This window comes from Cupressus sempervirens, chromosome 6, assembly GCF_028749045.1.
Source record: "Cupressus sempervirens isolate cs-2001-9-10 chromosome 6, ASM2874904v1, whole genome shotgun sequence".
Taxonomy (NCBI): domain Eukaryota; kingdom Viridiplantae; phylum Streptophyta; class Pinopsida; order Cupressales; family Cupressaceae; genus Cupressus; species Cupressus sempervirens.
This window is the reverse complement of record NC_143123.1, coordinates 177,818,480-177,839,743: the sequence shown is the minus strand read 5'-3', so window position 1 is coordinate 177,839,743 and position 21,264 is coordinate 177,818,480. Positions and strand designations below refer to the sequence as shown.

At 37.1% G+C, this 21,264-nt stretch overlaps 1 protein-coding gene across 1 annotated transcript in view; it reads left to right on the top strand.

Moving 5' to 3' along the window:
* Positions 1-21,264, top strand: part of LOC149551825 (neurochondrin family protein) — a 255,668-nt gene that overhangs the window by 80,778 nt on the left and 153,626 nt on the right. The window contains exons 5-7 of the mRNA XM_089787327.1: positions 13,693-13,796; positions 13,933-14,028; positions 14,488-14,584. Of these exons, the coding sequence (XP_089643453.1) occupies positions 13,693-13,796; positions 13,933-14,028; positions 14,488-14,584 (297 nt within the window). The remainder of the gene's footprint in view (positions 1-13,692; positions 13,797-13,932; positions 14,029-14,487; positions 14,585-21,264) is intronic.

Genomic DNA, 21,264 nt, shown 5'->3' with positions numbered 1-21,264 from the left:
ACACCTTATGGTAGTTTCTCCTTTTGCATGTCTTCTTGCCGTATAGAAGGCTGTACGACATCTTTTGCAATGTACTTCAGTGTGTCTTCTCTCGTTGTCCACTGTGCTCCAAGTGCCATACAGTGTTGTTCCATTGTCCATGTTCTCAGCTGGTCCTACAATACCTCTTCACAATCTTAATTATTCTTACGGTGAGCTTATATGTCTTCTATGCTTTAAAAGTTCTCAAGATTGACGCTCTGAGTCCATATTTCCTCATTACGTATATTAATATTTCTCTTTTCTCTAACTTCTAAAAAATTTAATATTTTATTTTACACTTTATTTTACATATATACACCAATATTTATTATTTTTAGATTGTCTCTCAGTTGCTCGTCCACGGAGGTGCGTTATTTCTTTCATGATAGACTTTCAGCTTCAACCCATTCACTGCATCAGCTACTTCCTTCCCATCGAGCGTCCATAATTTTATTGCTCTGTTATCGCCCACTTCGTGGATTTTATATGACCCGACCCATTTTATTTTAAATTTGCTTGGTTTGATCTCGTTGCGCCCATTATACTTCAGCACTAGTTGTCCTGATTGAAATCTGTTCAACTTCAAGTGCTTATCGTGCCATGCCTTATGCCTATTCTATATAACCTTCGTGGCCCATTGTGCCTACAATCGTCGCTCATCAAGTTTATTTAAATTATACCATCCCTCCCTTAGACTTTCCATATCTCTAAGCTTGTTTTCGATCGCAATCCTTGAACTTGGTACCATGAATTTTGTCAGTTGCCACTCCTTGCCGTCAATAACTGTATTCTTGATTTAAGAACCTACAGTCCGTACTGCTGAAGTTTTTATTAAGCCCTTCCTCTTTGTTTCCTATGCAGACTGCATGATGTGTTCTCCTTGCTGCCGATACCTTTCTACTAAATCCATGGTGCGACGTAACATTTTCTTTCTGTGCGGTCCGTTCACCGTGTACCATATGGTGGAATCTTTCATTTTTCTAGGTTCGTATTGTATGTTCTTCCCTTCAGCTTTAGCCGTAACTGCCTTTCCTTCTTCCGCTTCTCTATATTCCTTTGGACATTCATTTTCCTCTCCTTTCTCACCTTCGTTGACCTTTAACATATTACAGCTCGAAAAGAACTCGTAATCCTCCATTTGCCAGTGGAATAGGCTATTCATCGAATCTAGGTCATCATTATTCGACCCTCCTAATCTCAATACTCCTTCGTCTGATTCCATTATCTTCTTTCCTTCATCGTCACTTTCACCTTCACCTTTGGAATTTGATGACATTGCCTCCTCACCTATCATCTGTGTGTGCAGGTCAATTATGAATCTTCTACCTTCATGTTCCATGGATAGGGTATTTCGTTTCCAGTCATGTTTCACTTTTGCATGTACCAACCAACCCCGTCCAAGGATAGCGTCATATCCTTTTCTTTTTAGTGGAATGAGTACAAAATTCAATAAAAATGGTTGCATTCCGATAGTTACTGGCTGTGCCATCAAGGTTCCCAATGGTTTGATCCCATGCCGATCCACTATGAGCAACTGGAATATAGGTGGCCATAGTGTAGGTGTCCTAACTTTTTCCATATATCTTCTGGTAACACATTTACGCCTGACCCTTTGTCCACAATTGTGTTTGTTAGTATAGTTCCTAGAATGCCCATCTCGACTACTGTTGGATGCCTTCCTATCGTGAGTGCCTGTAGCATGGGGTCTGCTGTCGTCGTTCCACTAACGTCCCTTCCTGTTTCCTCTGTCGCTTTCGAAATTGGTTTCATATTCAGAATGGCTGTCCGTAACTGTGGCATTGTGAGAAGAAGATCATTTAATTTAATAGGGACTTCTGTTTGCATTACCTGTCTTATCATGTTTTGTTCAGCTAAGTTCCTTTTCGAGGTATCGATAGTTTCTTTTACTTGCAATTTTCCTATTTTCACATGTCTTTCGAAATCTGTTCATACTTGTTGTAACCTCTCCTTTTCTTCTTTTGCATCAGGGTATTTTTCCTTCTTCGCTTGCTCACGTGTAATGGCTAGTACCTTCTCATCACATGCTTCGATACTTAGCAAATTTACCCCCTGCTTTGGGCATTTTGAATCATCGTGATCTCTCGGACCACACCATCTGCATAAGAGCTGCGACGTCTCCTTCGTGGTATAATTTTTGGCGAAGTGCCCCCAAAGGTTGCACGAACGACATTGTATCATAGACCGTCCACTTGCGTTGTACTGTATTCGACTCCGACCTCCATTGTTATTATTGTTATTATTATTACCACCCCTTTCGTGCTGGTTATTGTTGCGATATCCTCCTGAAGTTGCATCGTTGTTCGTGTTGTTTCCGGTGGACACTTCCTGTGTCAGTAACACTTGCTGGTGTCCTTTTGACTTCATATTAAATGGGCATTCCTTTATGGAATGTCCCGCAACTTAGTAGCTATCACATAATTGGTTTTTTGGGCAGGAGTCTTTTGTGTGGCCTTCCTCTTTACAGCCCGTACACCACAATTCTCCCTTCACCGAGTCCGGATTCTTTTTCAAAATTTTGAATTCTTTCATCATCCGTAGCATATCCTTCTGTAACGCTCGAATTTTGTTGCTTGATTCTTCATCACTGTTGCTACTTTTAGACGATGAATCGTCTGAATTTGACGATTGTGCTTCTTCTTACTTGTTTTCTATTCTCTTTCCAGATCCATTGCCCTATTATATGCATCTGTGTATGATGCTGGAGGCACAATTTTCATTTTCTTCTTCAGAGCCGGCCATAGCCCCTGTACAAACCATCATTTTTTCAATTTGCCCGCCGATTGGCTCTTCATCTTCCCCATCAACTCTTTCAACCGTCTTGCATAGGCACGGATCATTTTGTTCTTTTCTTGCTTTGTGTTGTATATTTCTGCTACAATTTTGTTATCATCCCATAGTAGTTGAAGCTCTGCTATGAACTCCTTTTTGACTTCTGCCCATGTAGTCAATTTCTGAGGATCCACATCTGCAAACTAACTAATTGCCACACCCCGTAGGGTTGCTGGAAACTGCCAAACCCAACATCCTCGTCTGTTACACCATTTTCCGTCCATATCGTTTAACACGTCTTGCATTCTCTGATCGGATCTGCCGTTCCGTCACCATTAAACTTAGACAACTTCTCCTTTGAGCTTGCCATTACTACTTTCTTTTGATTTTGAGGTACTTGCTATGTACCTGCGCTATTCTGAGTACTCGTGTTGTTCTGCACACTCGTGCTGTTCTGAGCACCCGCTCTGTTCTAAACACCTGCATTGTTCTACACACTTGTGCTATTCTGTACAATTGCATTGCTTTGGACAGCCGTCCTACTTCCAACAATTGCGTTACCTATTGAGAGAAGATCTTCCTCAAGCGAAGTTGTTCGATTCTCTCCCTGTATTTGTTCATCAAGTGTATCGGGAACTAAGAGTTCACTCCACGCTCGTGCTCCTTCGGCACTTCGAGCTGTGCAAGTTACTTCCCTTTTGTCTGGATTCTCTACCCTCAGTGTATACAAGTGAAGGGACTCCTCCTTTGTTTCTTCCACCAAATTCAATTGTTGTTGAGTCTCTTCCAGCAATTCCTCGGCACTCCTTGGTTTGCTAGGTGAATGCACTCCCTCTGTTTGTGCCCCTTTACCCCCTCGGTGTCCATCGACAATTTGTTGAAGCTTTTGTCTGCGCTCCGCCTGTTGTGCTAGAATTAGAACTTCTTGTGTTGTGTGTATTTCATCCTTATCTTTTATTGTATTCCTATCTTTATTAAGCAAATTAGGCATTAATCTTCATCACAGTTCCTTTGTTCCAGGATCGACTGGCAACGACGCCAAATGTTTACAGTACAGGGTAAAAGGATACTTGACACATGCAGTATAGTAAGATATAACACAAAACATATACTTTATTCATATGCGCAATACACACATTACAATTATTCCAATGATGTTGATGCTAAAGTCCAATCCGGACGGTGTACATATACCTTTTCCGAAGGGATGACTCAACTGTCACACGCCTTTTTAGATACTACTCTACCCGTTGGTTACAATATAGAATTTACCGACAACATATCAGAGTCCATTGAATCTAATATCATCCTTCTAACCTCTTGATAGCAAGTCGTGTCATGCTCCTTGGTTTAACAACTATCCATTTATTTAGGAATGCCATAGTCTAGATATTCACATAAGTCTTTCCAGCCTACGTACATGGAACTTCTTCCCATGAATCATAGTCCTTTAATTGCTATAGTTTTCTGATTAGTAAGGAAACCATCTTAGCATAGTGTACTCCTTCTGAATCAATATGACCAAGATTCTTGGAAGTCAACTAAACTAGAGTCTCTATTTGCTCTCTCTCATTCCAAGGTAGCCTCTTACATAAGAATTTGTCAAATAGTGGGAATAGAACATCGATCATTATTCCCCTCCACAATGTAAGATTTCCACTTATTCAAAAATCATATTGAAAATAATGTGAAGATGTCAAAATAATGTCAAAATTTGAACTTCATTAAGAAATCCATTCTCAACATATCTTACAACCATTTCATTCCATGAGATCGCAACATTCTGTGAAATGGTTTACAGGTACAATCCATGCATTCTCATTCTGCAAAGATATCTTTCTCTGTGTACATTTGTTTACCAACAAATCCCATAGTATTTTACAATTGACTTGCCTTATCTGTTGCTCAACATGTTTAATTTTAAATCACTCTTTTGCTTTGGAAACCATCTTGATATGTAGAGTTTAATGGAAGAGTGTAAGACATAGAGGCTTTATCATTCTCAATTAGCTTTATTGGTCAATATGTTGCAACTCCCTATTTATTGTTGTCTTTGTAATATATCACATCTTTTATTAATAACGTGGCTCTTTTAATAAGCTATTGCTTTATACTCATCCTATTATGATGGCATCCACCTCACCTTTGTTGTCGCTTTGTACTTCTTATTCTATCATGTAAAGTGCTGCCTCCTTTAAACTTTGTCATTAAGTTGTCTTCTCTTATATGCCTAATCCCCACTTTTATATTTCTTGGTGCCTGTTTATACAATTTATCCAACTTTCCTTGCGGGCTAATATTGCCAATTTAAATTTGCTGCAAGTGTTTGGTTGTTTGTATCCACTTTTCCTTAATTCCTTTTGGCCTCATTTCCATGTGGACCCTATGGCTTATATATTACCGTATTTAGGCACATGACTTGCGATCTATGGGTCCCTTTTATTTCTGTCTCGTATATCTCCTTGTCACACTCCACATAACCCCTATGTACTCCTTGTCTTATCTTTGTGTGTGTTGCTATGGGTTTTAATAAGATTTGTTTTACTTTTACTGTTATGGTTGTGCCTCCGTGAAATTGTTTTCTAATTTTTAACTCCAAGTCTTCCACCCCAAACACATTCAAAAGAAGTTCTCTCTTGCCATTACGATTGTGATCACATTGTGATGTATTTTGTTAAGCCTCTAATATGTGCCCGTTAAGTTTCCATTTGGCGCTCCAAATTTGAATCACCAACAACTTTGATGCCCAGGGCTGCGATAATCGAGTCCCATAGGAAATATTGATTTTTATAAACTTTAAGTCATCGATCATGGAATTTGAATGTGCCCACTCATGTTTTATTATTTTAACCAAAATATAATTGGCTATTGATATCAACTGGGTCTTTTTAGGTAGCTGGAAATATTGACTGTCTTGCCTTATATTCATGTTGTTGATATATATCCTTCTCTACAGTGGCGGATTTGCCTTGAGATTATGAGTATATTTCTTGTTTGGAATATTTCTCACTCTAAACTTGCATGTAAGCAATCTCTTCCATATTCAAGTGAAGACTCAACAAATGAGGGCATGATAGAACCAAATATGCATAATACCTTAGCAGTATTCTATTCAAATGTACATCCTCATTCTTAATCTATCTGTCAGATTCTCTCTTCCAATCACATAATGTGGTACCTAACACTAGAATGATATCCTCCAGGTCTTTACCTAATTTGATGTATAATCTTAACATAAAATTCTTTTCTTTTGGAAACCATCCAAACTTTCAAATAAACCCTGATCTATTAGAGAAAGTTTTCAGTGTCAAATGCCTAGAAGAAGAACTTCCTTTGATACCATGTTAAGTTTCCATTGCTTTGTCATTGCTATAACTTGTACTAACATTATTATATTTATGTGTATTTCAAGTTACTATTCCAATGAATATATATGTGATATAAAGAGGAATGTCTCTCATAGAGACATATATCTTGTTATTATATTAATTCACATTAGTTATTGTTTTAACATATATCGAAAATAAAATTTTCTCAATGTATTATCATGATTATATAATAATCTTATATATATGTTAAATACACATACATATCTATATCTATATATATATATATATGTATGTATATATATCTATAATAGATCTCATATATATATATATATATATATATATATATATATATTATATATACTTAAAGATTAATTATCAATAGTAATAATGCTCCATGATAAGAATAGTGAAGGATAGATATCAGATGTTTAAGGTAATTTCATGGATATGTATTTAAGTTTATATATATAAGTTAAATTATTGCATACAGAATATTTGTCATAAATTATTGCATATAGAATAATTTAATTTATCCGACTAAAATATAAAATTAACAAGGCTTAATCTGTATCTTACCATTAATTTCATCCTTGTATTTTTGCATCTTGATGATGGTTCATTGAGTATGATCCAAAACATTGATGGTAAAAAAACTCACACACAATCATTTCTAGAAGCATTCTCTATAGATTAACATGGATTATGGATATCTGCTATCCTTAGACATTGATGGTTAGTAAATAATTATAGGCTATATATTGCGATTTTCCCCTTAACCACCATTAGGCACTATACATATGTAATTACATCCTATTGGAAGCAACTTGGTCATTTGTATATTGCATACTGGAAATAAAAGAGAATATCTTCCTGCCATATTCTTAGTTGTATTATCTCCCTGTTTATATTCATGGTAATTTTTTTGGTATTCTGTTTATCCCACATAATCAATTAGTCTCTTTGGGAGTAATTGTTTTGGCATCGTTGCTGTAGGAAACCTGGAGATCTAAACCATGCAACGGAATGACAGTATGGTAGTGTTAATGGGTTGACCTTACAAGCAAGTAGAAGTCTCTGACACCGGAGAAGAAAACCCCACAGAAGAAGAGTTGATACAAGATCTTATATATGTGTGGGGAGTTTTCGTCAACTGGTACCTTCACTTGTAAGCCTCCAATGAGAGATTCCTGAGAGCGAAGTTTGAGAAGGATTAATGGTCAAATGTTGAGCATCTCTTGGCATTCTTTCCACATTTGCTCGCACATAATTTGATGACCCTTTGAGAGTGTTGAGAAGGCCCCCAAGATCAAGAATGTTGGAAACAAAGAGTACTACAATAGGAGGAAAGGAGCCAAAGCAAAGAGGAAGAGTGTGACATGAGTAGATGCCATATCTCTTGCAGTTCAAACAATTAATGCTCCTCCTAAACAAAGACAAAAGGAAATGCAATATGCACACTTGAGAAGAGAGTGAAGGAGAATTATCGGTGACAAAATCTCTTCAAGTTAAGGAACATAGGGAAATTTGACAACGATTTCAGAGAATCGTTGAGGAATCTCAAAGCCCACCACAAAGCAAAAGGCAAAGTGTTAGTGGAAGTTGGAATTGAGAGAGGCAAAAATTACCTAGTGGGGAAGGTATAACACAATATACATTGTGTGAGTGGGAGGAGATTGCCAAAATTTTACCATTTCCTGACAAGGTAGTAGAAGATCTTGCTGACCAGGTGATCAATTTATCCGTACAAGGACAGTTGGATGAGGAAGACTTAGATACTGTCTCCATGGAGATCAGCTTGCCAGTACACTTTGTATCTGACAAAGATACTGAGGAAAGGAGCCTTGAGAACGAAGTTGCTCAAAATATTTGAGAACACTTTGCAAAACATTGAAAACCTGTCCGTACAAGAGGAACTGAGAATGGGGGGGCCTGAGAAAAGACCCCTGGGAGGACAAAGATTGAGGTAACCAACGTACGAGGGATGGTAATGGTGGACATGTAGAGGGCTCACAAGTGACCAAGAGGTGGACGGAGCACTTGAATGTGGGCAAGAGCAAAGAAGTCTAGTCGAGGTCTTCATACATTATATGTATTAATCTAAAATGATAATCTCCCTGGCGAATCCTGGCTTGGATAGGCATAAAATCCTTAAGTTCTATGTGAATGGATCAGAGGATGTAGTGCGGCATTGGAAAACATGTAAAACCATATTGTTTGAACTTTAAGTATGGATGATGAAACATATATTTCTAAAGTCTTTTCTTGGAATCAAAATGTCCATTGTTTTTTATTTCCTGCTAAAATATTAGAATTCTGATCTCAGGCTAGCTTGTTAAATAGGTCCTTGGAAGTCATGTGGTTTTTACTGCTGCTATAGTTTTTCATATTGCTAATTAACAATTAATAACCAATTCATGCTGCATTTTCATATATCTTATTGTTTTTTACACATGTGCATCCTTGTTTGTGACCTATTGATCCTTGAAATACCAACTCTTTTTGATGCAAAATATATTACTAAGAAATAAATATTTGGGTAAATTTTCTTTGTGTACTTATTTTCTTTAGAAATTCTCATTGAAAACTTGTCTATTTATGTTTATGATTAAACAAGGATATTCTTGTAGCTAAGCCAGATTTTGGATATTTGTTATGATTGTGGAAATGGCCTGAAACTATAGACAACCACTTGTGTGGAAGCTGTTTGTAATGTCCCGGCTACTATGTACTGGAAGACCTGCAAGGAATAAATATTATAATTATACATAAACATGAATTGCGCTATACTATTCTACCCATTAATTTTAACCCCAAACCTTAAAGATGTTTCTAAATCGGGTTCCTCAATTGGTCAACCGTCTTTTCTAGAATGCAAACTTTAAGGTTCACATATGCATATGTTGACACTATTAGAATATTCCTTCCATTACACTTCCTCAAGCATGTTGGTCAGATGGAGATAATTCTTGCATACCAACATTATAGAGGTTGTATCCATTAGGTAGTGATTTGGCCAAATGGGTGTTACACCCATCTCTGATACCAACACTTACATCCATCTCTTTTGTGTCAGTCAAACAGGCAGTAATACCTATCTCTGATACTGACATTAAGAGTTTTCCATTTACTTAATTGTATTAGCCAAACGGGAATGTACCCATCTCTGGTACCAATACATGAAGTTATAACCTTTCCTTTTTTTGAATATTTGTTTGTCCTTAAAAATATCCTCACATATTGAATTGACCCATTTAACAAATATTATTCAATTTACCATCCTTCAACTAGGTTGCCGGTTCGTGGTTCGGTTCTGGGTTCAGATTCGAGAACCGGTTCACTGGTTCGACGAAATTTTGGAAAGGGGTTTGGGTTCGTTTGGGTTCGTTATTACAAAAACATGTAAAAATTTAAAATATATATATATATATATATATACATTTTTATGAAGCATGAGTTAAAATTAGAATGTAGCATAGTACCATAAACACATTTAAAACTTTAAAACAGCATAAACAATAACATATCAATGTATCATGGTGAGCATACCATCATATAGTAACATAGTTCAATCAACTTCAACATCAAAGATGAAAGATTCAAAACATTTAAAATGGTGTCATTGTTTCACGTTCAAGTGTCATTGTTTCACGTTCAATGTTTAACAGTAACTAATAGAATGAAAATCTATTAAAATTCTGAATTTCTAGTTCTAAGTTCTTCATTCTTCATCTTCATCTTCTTCATATTCATCTTCTTCTTCTTCATCTTCTTCTTCATCTCCTCCTTCGCCTATGCTATTACTTGCACCAAGGCCAATGGGATCAGCAGCAGAATCAACAATGGTATTGACATCAAAGTCATCAAAATCATCAATTGTAAGCGCAGCAGTGGAAGCATCCAAGTCCGCAATCTCTGCATCTACATCCCACTTCTTTGTATCCCCTTCTTTGTATTCTTGACTCTTGTGCGAAAGAAGGCGCAAGTTGTTATGCACAAATACCAGGTTCTCGGCTCTTTTTGATTGCAACCTATTGCGCTTCACCGAGTGGATGAAAGAATAGGTGCTCCAATTTCTTTTTGATGCAGAAGAACTAGCAACCTATAAAGACAACATAAGGTAGGCAATTAAAAAGGAATTAATTCAATCTTATTAAAAAATTCTTTTGAAGATAAAGTGAGCTAATTAAAAAATAAAATAAAACTTACTTGTGATATAACTTTGATTGCAAGGGGCTGCAATGTTTGGAATTTTTGGCCATGGAGGTACCACCAACCATGAGCATGCTTCTTGAACCGATGACGAAGAGCATCATTACTTAGACCTGTAGCATTGACAAATGCTATGAACTCATCCATGATTAGATCTCTTATATCATCATCAGGAAATATTCTTCAAAATGCTGCCTGGTACCCCTCAGACACTTCCATATCTCTATATGGTGGCAACCTTCCTGGTAGATCACAATATTGTGAGCTATAGTATTTGGGGGTCAAGGCATAGGCAAGCAAATGTAATGGAGTGGTCATTTTGTTCCATCTTTCATTAATAATTTTTTGCACTTGTTTGAAAAAGGTCTCTTGCGGATCTTGCTCCTGCTCATTTATAACTTGCATGATCTTCTCAATCATTGAGTCTATGCCATCATAGATCTCTCCAAGGCAAGGCCTATCCATGTCAGTGTACCTAAGCATGCTCATAATGGGCTCGGTGATCTTAAGGAGATATTCCACACGTTCCCACCATGAGTTAGCCAATAGCCTATCCTTTATTTTGTTTGCCCTTTCAGTGTTCTTTTGCTTCCATACACCCCAATTGTTGCTGATTACCATACCTTGAAGTGCATCTTTCACTTGCACAAGTCGTCTTAAGACGATTATATGTGATGCAAAACAGGTCTCAGCAACCTGTGACATAAATTAGAGCAAAAAACAACTATTAGATACATATTTTAGAAAACTAAGAAAAGTATACACATCGGCAATTGCACAAGTAAAATATGAAAAATCAGAAATTGTCAAATATTAAAAATTAAATTACTAATTTGAGTTCAAGTTCATTTACCTTCAATAGCTCCAATTTTGAGTAGTTACTGAAAAGAGATTGAGTCATGTGGTGGTTTGTGACAAACATTTGTATGTCCTCAGCCTCTTCATACATTGTTTTGATCCACTCAATTTGGTTCCCAATCTTTTTTAGCATAAGATCGAGTGAATGGACTGCACAAGGTGTCCAAAAGATATGTGGATATCGTGATTCAACCAACAAACCTGCTGCTCTACAATTCTTTGCGTTGTCCGTTATGACTTGGACAACGTTTCTTGCTCCCACTTGTTCAATGGCCTCAATTAAGATATCAGCAATAAATGGCCCATCTTTTACTTTGCCCTCACAATCCACCGCTTTCAGAAACATTGCCCCTTTAGGGGACACCGCAAGGACATTGATCAAGGGACGGTTCCTAGAATCCTTCCAGCCATCTGAAACAATTGTCACCCCTATCTCAACCCATGAGTCCCTTATGGGCTTCAATTGATTTTCAACCCGTTGGACCTCATCATCCAACAAGGTGGTGTGAACTTTCTCATACCCGGGGCCACAATACCCTTTTGGAGCTTCATTGGCACCCCTCAACATGTCCTTCCAAAACGGAGAGCGGACAACATTAAAAGACAACCCATTTGTATAGAGGCATCTTCCCACCTTAATGTCAACAATTTCTCGAGCCTTGTTTTGAAAAGAAGTTTCTATTGGCCCCTTTCTTTTGTGTACAATGGGGATAGATTCAGTGTCAGTGTCCATTGTAGTATTGAAGAAGGGGTGGTCTTGTACAATAACATCTGAGGGGGCCTGCATTCCCTTAGCTTTTTTACTTTTATTGCTACTACTACCGAGTTCTATTGCCCTGCGTCCTTCTCTCTCTTCTGCTGCCTCATGCTCTTCAATATATTTTAACACGGTGTGATTTGGTATAGGGACACCATTTTTGCCAGGGCATTTCTTGACTCCTCTTCCAGCATAACCACATAGATGGCCTACCACACGATAATAAGAACTATTTCTTTCTACATCACATCCTCGACATCTCCAACGGAATGCACCACCTCTTGGAATGGGTTTTATAATGTCTACATACTTCCATAGAGGAGAATCGGAGTTGGTTTCCATTCTTTGTTCGATGTTGCCTATTGATGAAGAGGTAGGTGACATTAATTTCGAACCTTTCCCTATGGCAAGAAATTACTAATTAGATATATGTTCATAATCTATATGCAAGAAAATGACGAATTTTGAAATAATGGAAAAGATTTAAGAACTTAGAACATATGAAGATTGAAAGAGAAATGAATTTTTTTTGGAAAACCTAGAACAAAACAATAGTAAATAGAATAAGATCTTACCTCTTGGTCCTTTTCCAGCCATTGCAAGTTTGCAAATGTGTATAAATGATGCACAAACACTTCAAGAACACCAACAAGTATTGCTTCAAACTCCTCCTTGCACAACCGGATGCTTGCTCAAAAACTTATGTGCTCTCCTTCAAGGCAAAACAACCTATTTAGAAACATCAAATGACTATGAGAGAGCAAAAAACCAATTCATAACACCTTTTTAGGGTACGTGGACTCCAAAAATTATAAAAAAATGCAAATAAGTCACTTTATTTCCGCGTCCGTGGGCGGGTTCTTGGTTGGGTTCGAACCTGGTTCGATTTTCCCAGCCTGGTCCGCTCGGGTTCGAACCATGGTTCGAACCAGGATTCGAAAATCGAACCTTGGTTGAACCCTGGTCGAATCGAACCCTGGTCGAACTGGACTAGAATCTCGAACCGGTTCGAACCTGTTCGAGGTCCGGAGGGGGGGGAGGGGTACCCGTGTAACTTAGTCCTTCAATATATTACATTATTTTCAAATAAATTAAATATTATTTGAAACTATTAAATATTATTTGAAACTATACACTTAATGCAGTCATGACCGATAGCATATAGTCAAGCACTCGCATTATAACACTTACAAAAGGCTTGGCAATTAAACTTTATGACCACTCCGCTGTACCCATGCTGCTGCGAGTTGATGGTGATGGCTTGCGTCACCCTTGGGCTCCATTGCTCCTTTTGTCCTTTCCACGATGGCGACGCTTGCGCTGTATCACTAATTGTTTTTCCCGTGCCCTCTTCCTAAGGACTAATCGGCTATAGATATGTGCACTGTTAGAGCGATGTGACCCATGGTCACGTCACTTGGCATGGGTGGTGTTTATTAATTTAACTTTACTTTACTTATTTCATTTCTTTTTATTTTGTTGTTATTTAAAAAAATGTTAGTATTTCATATTGTTTAAGTGTTTATATTTAAAGTTATATTAAAAGAATTCACATGTAACCTATTTCTTTCCCCAATATAATTTGTATCTTTTATTAAATAATGATAAATTGTTTATTCTATATATATATATATATATATATATATATATATTTTAATTCAATTGAGCTCCATTGCACTGCTGTCCTTTTCTTTGAACACTTGGATGACAAATGAAGATGAATTACAGATTCTCCATCAGTTCAAATGGCTATGATATTGATAAAAGTTTTGGTGGACAAGATGCCTGTGGAAACAGAGGTTTCTGATTATTCAGGTCAACTAGCTACTGTGGTAAGTGATTCAAATCGTCCTGTTGGTAGTACATCTTTTCCTTTGGTTTTTTGTGTGCTTAATTGGAGTCAGATTTTGCCGGCTATTTTTTTTGCATTATTTGTATCTTAATAAGTGTCACGTGATATTTTGGCAGGTGGTTGCAATAGCCAGGCAATTTGCAATCCAGCAAACATTACTCAAGTTCGATGCTCTGCTTTTGATGTTAACTCTTACCACTTCCGAGCATTTGGTAGATGCAGAAATCTCTATATTGATTTTTGTAGAGAGCAAGAAATTTTGAAATATAGATCATGTATCATTTTCTCTGGGTAATTTATTGCTAATTATCATTATCATTTTGGCAATAGGAGCTTACATCTTAAAATGGACGCTGAAATTTCTCCACTAAGAATGATTATTATCTCCAATAAGTTTTTTTATGAGGAGATTTTTTGCGCAACAGACTTTTATCATCCTTACTGTTGCTTTAACATTTTCTCTGTGCTTTTGACTTCATCATTATCAAACTTGCTAGTAGGTTACTAAGCACTTTGTAGTTTGTGGATATTATGATAATTATACTTCCATGTGAAGTCAAACTAGTTTCAAGTATTCTTTACAGTTTAGTACTTGATGCCTGTAGATATATAAAATTTCTGTATTGCAGTTTTATTATGGTTATATTTTTTGTCTTTATGTGGATGCACAGGGCCCTATAAGAGCTTCTTTGAAATTGGATTCTAAGGATGCAGCTTGGCCAACATATGTTCGTTCTGGAATTGGAACAATTTTACAGAATCGCGTTGGTGAGTTATTTAGCAATGGTTTAATGTACATATATGATTCATTGTGCTGGGAAAAGCTATTAGAAGTATGAGACGATTTAACATATAATAGCTATAACTTCAGTGCTTAAGGATTTATTAAATTTTAGTAACCTGTAGTCTTTTTAACCATAGCTACCAATGATCCAGATTATTTAGGCTGACCAAATTAGTTTGATCTGGTCCAGACATGTTATTTCTAATTTAAAAAAAATAAAAATAATTCTTGGGTTCTCATGTCATTTCTCAGGTTGCTGAAATTGCCATTTGATCCTTGTCAAGTTTGTTGACACTTTTCATTGAAATGGTGTCTGTTACACTTGAAAGTTTTATATTTCCGTGCTTTTAATGATTATACTGGCTTTTTCTTGTATTCTTCTCTGAGTTGGCTGGACATTCTTGGTTTACTGTCCCTTGGATCGAATATAAATTGGTCCTTATAACATCTAGTTTGGCGGGACTCAATCTTGTAGTATCAAAAGTTTTCTTTGAGTCCATGTTTGTCTTTCACTTAGGTTTCATTTTACCCCTGTTTATAACCAATTTGAGAAATATTTCTATGCACTTTCATTTGTGGTTTGCCTCATGTGGATCTCTGTATGACCTTTCCATGTAAAAAATTTGCAAACAGAAATTCAAGTTGTGGATGTTTTCTGAATGCCCTCTGTGTTAAAATTTCTAAGGCACTTGGGGTGGGTATCAAGAACCAAACATCCAATAACAGAATTTCCTGGAATTGAATTGAAAGGAAAACTGAAATATCAGTCAAATTGCATCATCGCTTTAGGAAGTGTATTGGTTTAGAGAATATTTGGTGGATACGATGAGTATTACTCTTCGTAAAGTTGTATTTAAGATGTTTCCAGTAACTGGATATGATAAATGGTACTGAGAAGTACCCACATCTATAAAATTTTGTTATTATTTTGTAAAAAACTCATGACTTTCAAGGTTTCATTAACAAGCTCGTTAAATTATCAAGGAGTAATCTGTCCTTCCTCTATGCTTAAGAACATATTAGCATAAATATGCAAAACAAATGGTTCTTAGTTAATTGCAGCTCACGTATGCTGGCAATTTGGATGAGATCACCTTTTTTTAATAGCAGGCATGTCTATTGTTCAAAGACATCAGATATTAAAGAAGACTGCAGTCCATTTTCAAACAAGAGCTTGCGCATGCACGCACGCACGTGTGCGTGCATACACACAGAGAGACACGCACACACGCATCCATAAGCCATCACGCGCGTGCACACACAAACAGAAACACACGCATACGAACACGTGCGCACACACACACAAACACACACACGCACGCACACGCGTAGGCACATGCACATGTGCACACACACATATATTTATTCACACATGTCTCCATTATTCATCCACAATCTACTCCTTAGTATTTGCATTAAGCATGGATTGATTCTTAGATATATAAGACATCCCTTCATTATTTGTAAATGATACCAATATTAAACAAGGATAATTAATTCATTAAAATCTTAATCAGTAAGAAGTGAGGCAAACTTATAAAAAACACTAGACAACGAAAAGTGGCAGACACATCGAATGTTTTGGAAATGGGGAATTCTACTCAAACGACAGAGGTGCGAAGGTCATTATATTATTTTTACAAAACTCGGTATGCAACTAATCCACCTCTCTAGCTTGCGAATAGATTCGAAGCCCTACATTGTGTCAAAGAAACCAAAAATAAATCTCTGTAGTTGGAGTAATGCACTTTGATCGATACAAATAAATCATGGATTATGCAGCAGAAAGCCTTTTTCTCCAAGACCAAATACTCGAAACCAAATTGGGGAATAGAGAAGAATGAAAAATCGACACTACATAATCAAGCCCTAGGAAGAGTCAAAGTGTAGTAGACAAGCTTGGAGAAAGCTCAAGAGAAAAGCCAAAATAACAATGACTGGGTTACAGTGGCAAGAAAAAGGAAGAGGATAGGAGCCGAGCCTACACTAGTCACTAATTCCTACCATCCGCGACCCTTTAGGTTATCAAAGTGTAACAAGATCCAAATAAGAGGAAATCCCTTTGTCAATCCAGTAGCTAGATTAGGCCCACATCGATCCTTAGATTCATCTCCTGCTAGACCTAAGCCCTCTCAATAGAAATCCACTCACCAATGCCTACATCCCTCCTCACAGAGTGACCTCGACCCCCTTGAACCCTCATCGAGGTAGTACCTCGGCTGGACTAGTTGATAATGTCTATTGGAAGCAAACTAACCACAAAATCCTATACACTTCTAGGGCAGAAAATGACATTAAGAATACAACAACAGGGCATGATGCAAATCCCATTTCAACTAGATGGGCTCAACTGTTACATGTCAATATTGATAATACACTCATTATCTGTAACATTCACAGTGAAAACAAACGGAAAGAATGCCAAAATATGGGCGTCTTTGCATACTGGGATGGATCAGAATCTAAAAGACCTAAACTCATCAGATGGTTAAAAGAATTCTCTGGTGATCAGGTAAGTATCTCTAACTCTTCACATCATTTGATTTATATTCATTGCCAAAACAAAAACATTACAGATGATTTCTTATCAATCCCATATTGCTTTTATAAAGTATACACAGTTAAATTTCTTAAATGGGAACCCTTCAATGAAACCTTAATCTCAAATCAATGAATACCTATATGGATTTCTATTAACTCTTTACCGCTAGAACTCAACAATTTAGAAGTGCTTAGGCAAATAGGCTCAACCATTGGAGAACTAATTGGTATTGAAACCATTTAAACCAAATCTAATAACATAAAATTCCTCATCAACTTGGAAATAGGAATTCAAGATTTTAAACCCCTCAAGCTGATAACAAATAGATCTATTTATGACTTAAACATCTCAAGATTCAATGGACAAATAGAAGGAATTGACAAGATGGATCTAAATCGAGCTAGGTCTTTTAAGATAATCAACAGGGACTCAAACCCTCAATGAAGTCTTTCTGCTTATGAATATCAGGAACAAGAAAAAAATGAGGAAAGGGGCCACTGCTGATAGGACACAGATAAAAAGGAAATATGTAGGAAGGGAGAATACGGAGAAAAGACTTGTGACAAGGGAAACAATAGAGGAAGTGGAAATAGTAGAAGACAAAAACACACAAGCAGAGGAAATGCAAGCAGGGAAAGATCAGTCAGGAAGAAGAGATATATGCTAAGAAATTCTTGAAACAAATATCAAAGGCAGAGTCGATATGGAAGAGGAAATTGCTAGATTGCAACATTTCACCCTCTGTATCCAACAAGATTTATTTGCTGAGAATATTAGAAGCAACTTACAGCATCCAGACAAGTTGACACATGATATATGACTAACTAAAATTGATATAAAGGATCAATTTCTTTTATGGGAAGAAGAACACGAGAAACATTTCCAAATGATTAAACAAATATAGTCCATAATATGGAGAACCGGAGGGGGAACAAAGAAGTCAGCCAAAGTAGGAGAGGATGCAAAGGCGGAAGGAATTAATGAAAAGGCAATGCCTAAAGAGAAACTGTCAAAGAAGCAAGTGTCATGTCCCCTTTTTGGAGGTAATTTGATTTAATTAATTTAATTAATTAAGTTGTCCAAAATAATGAATATTTTATGAGGATGACTAATTAATTATTTTAATTAAATAAATAAGTGGTATTAAGTTAATTATTTATAAAGTTATCAAATAAACAAATATTAAAAGGTAACTTTATATTTAATTGATTTAATAAAGTGACATGAATTATAAAATATTTTATAAAGTCACTTAATAAATAAAATAATGTTCTAGAAGTTTCTGGAGAAAGTGGAGAAAAAAGAATAAATAGGCACCTTGGGCTTCATTCTCAGCAGGCAGATTTGATGTTGTTGCTGTTGTTATTTCACTTTGTGGAGCCTAGGGTTTTTGCAGATTACTTCTTTGTCATAGGAAACGAAAACTTCCAATTGATAGCAATTTTGAGGGTGTGAAATATCACTTGAATTATTGCAGCTGGGAGGAAGATACTTCAGTCTTCTATTTGTGCTACATTGAGAAAAAATATTTGAGTACAAAAAGCAGTGCAAAAAAAAAAATCTGAAAAACAGACCGAAAAAAGCAGTCCGAAAAAGCAATCCGAAAAAGCAGTCCGAAAAAGCAAAGCAAAAAAAGTAGATCTGAAATAGCGAAGTGGAAAGGCAGCATTGGTGAAAATTATTACAGCCATCTACAACCAGGTTTCTTTGTTAGCATTGCATTTTAGGTGTTATATAAGTTTCAGCTGTAGGTGTGCATTATACCAACATTATCATTTTTGTAATCCATGTAAATGCCAAGAGCCTTGGCCATATTTCATAGCACTGTATTAGAAATTTCATTGCAATTAAGGAGATAATAGTTTCTGGTGTCATTTGAGCAATTCAATATCATTTATTACCAACTAGTTAGTTTGCATACCAACTATTTGTAAAAATTCTGGTTGGCTGTAGGTGTTCATTTCTCATGCTTAAATCATATATATGCATTGAATATTGCCAAAATTAGCTGCACATTCATGTTAGGTCATTGTTTAGACAATCTGGAGTCTTCTTGCGAGCATTCTTATTGATGCAAATTGAAGAAAAAGTCATTTTAGCAAACTGAAAAGTTATATCAGTCATATGACCTTTGTATGCAAAGTGTTTGACAAAATTTCTTGAGCCTTCAATCAAAAGTTTTCAATCAGTTTTGAGCAGGGTCATTACAGTGGTATCAAAGCTACATTCCTGCCATCCTGAGGGTTCAGCAATCACATGCAGCCACCCAGATTCTACACTCGCAGGCAAGCTTGGTTTGACAAGGAACAAGATTTTGGTAGGCCGCCAGACACCATGGGTGACAAGAAAGAGCATAGTCCACCAGGAGACAATAGGAATGAGGATCAGGAAACAAGAGAATTTTACAAAGCAATGGTTACAGGACAAGAGCGGATGGCTGAGGCTTTGCAGGCACTCACCATCGTGGTTGAGCGCATGAACACACAGAACAGACGGAATCAAGAGCAAGAGGATAACAAGAGTGCAGTGGGATCACCTAGAGTTCATAGAACTCCTAGAACAGCAAATAGGCCCACACAACCCACCTTCTTGAGAGAAGAACGTACAGTAGAAGAGAATGATGAAGATGTTGAGGAGCCTACCTTTGCTAATGTATATATGGCTGCTCATGATGAATGGCAATGATTGACACCAGGAGCTCGAGAGCTCATGCATTTTGATCGTTTTGTACAAATGAGGATGGACTACTACAGGTCTCGACAGGAGAGGAGACCTCAGAATCAGAATAAGGATCTCAAGTAGGCTACTAATAAGCTTACATTACCTATGTTTGATGGAAGTGGCAAATCTTCTGCATAGTCATGGATTCATAAGTTGGATACTTTCTTGGCTCTTCGACCCATGACAGAAGAGGAAGCCATCAAGTTTGCCACTTTGCAGCTGGAAGGAACAACACACGAATGGTGGTATCATGGATTGGTTACATTGCAGGATAATCAGATTACATCTTATCAGGAGTTTGTGGATAGATTGGTGGAACATTTTGACAAGAAAGACCTAGAATCATACTTTAGAGATTTGGCTCAACTCAAGCAAGTTGGGAGTTTGGAGAACTACATTGGGGACTTTCAGAGATTGTCAGTAATGGTTCCCAATATCTCAGAGAGACGACTGGTGGTGTTATTCATGGAAGGCTTATTGGAGCCTATGAGAGGATGGATAAAAGCCTTTGATCCTCCTACTCTTCAGGAGGCGATGAAGAAGGCTAGGAGCATGGAGTTTGCAGCACCAAAGAGCAAGAGCTTGCATAAGGAAATCCCTTCAACGAGCAATGAGACTCCCCAACAATCAGACAAGAAAAATAAATCAGCACCTATGATGGAAGAGGAGACACGAGAAGAGTTGAGGAAGAAGAAATTATGCTATTGGTGCAAGGAGCCTTACAACAAGGATCATGATTGCCCTTTGAGGCCGAAGAGCAAGGCAAACCATTTCATGTGGGCATACTATGAGCACTCTGATTCTGATGAAATTGATCAGCAAGTTGCTTCAGAACTTAATTAGGGTGAGGAGACTTCTGCTCCCATGGCATATATTGTCAATGTTTAGGATGAGACTGCATTCTGGTTTAGGGGGACAGTTGATGGATAGAATTGCATCGCTATGCTTGATATTGGTGCGACACATAACTTTATTAATGAAAATTTTGTAGCTCGATGCAGACTTCAAGTTGAGGATTTTGGTGGATTCAGAGTTTGAATAGCAGATGGATATACTCTCGCATGCACTAGAAAAGTTGCTAATCTAACCTTGAGATTGAACAACTATGAGTTACATTCAGATTTTTATGTGGTCAACATGGGAGAGATGGGCATAGTTTTGGGATTGAAGTAGCTCCAGGACTTGGGAGTATTTACTCTCAATGTACCTAAGATGGAAATGTCTTTTGAGGTTGATGGTAGGAGGCATGTATTGAGGGGGATTACGGATGGAGGCTTGCATTTTATCAGAGGGCTGAACAGTAAGAGAAAGAAAAAAGTGATTTAGGAGAAACATGAGATGATTCTCAATCCATTGTTCGAAGTGGAAGCTGCTTGGTCATATGACAATCCACTCTATGGC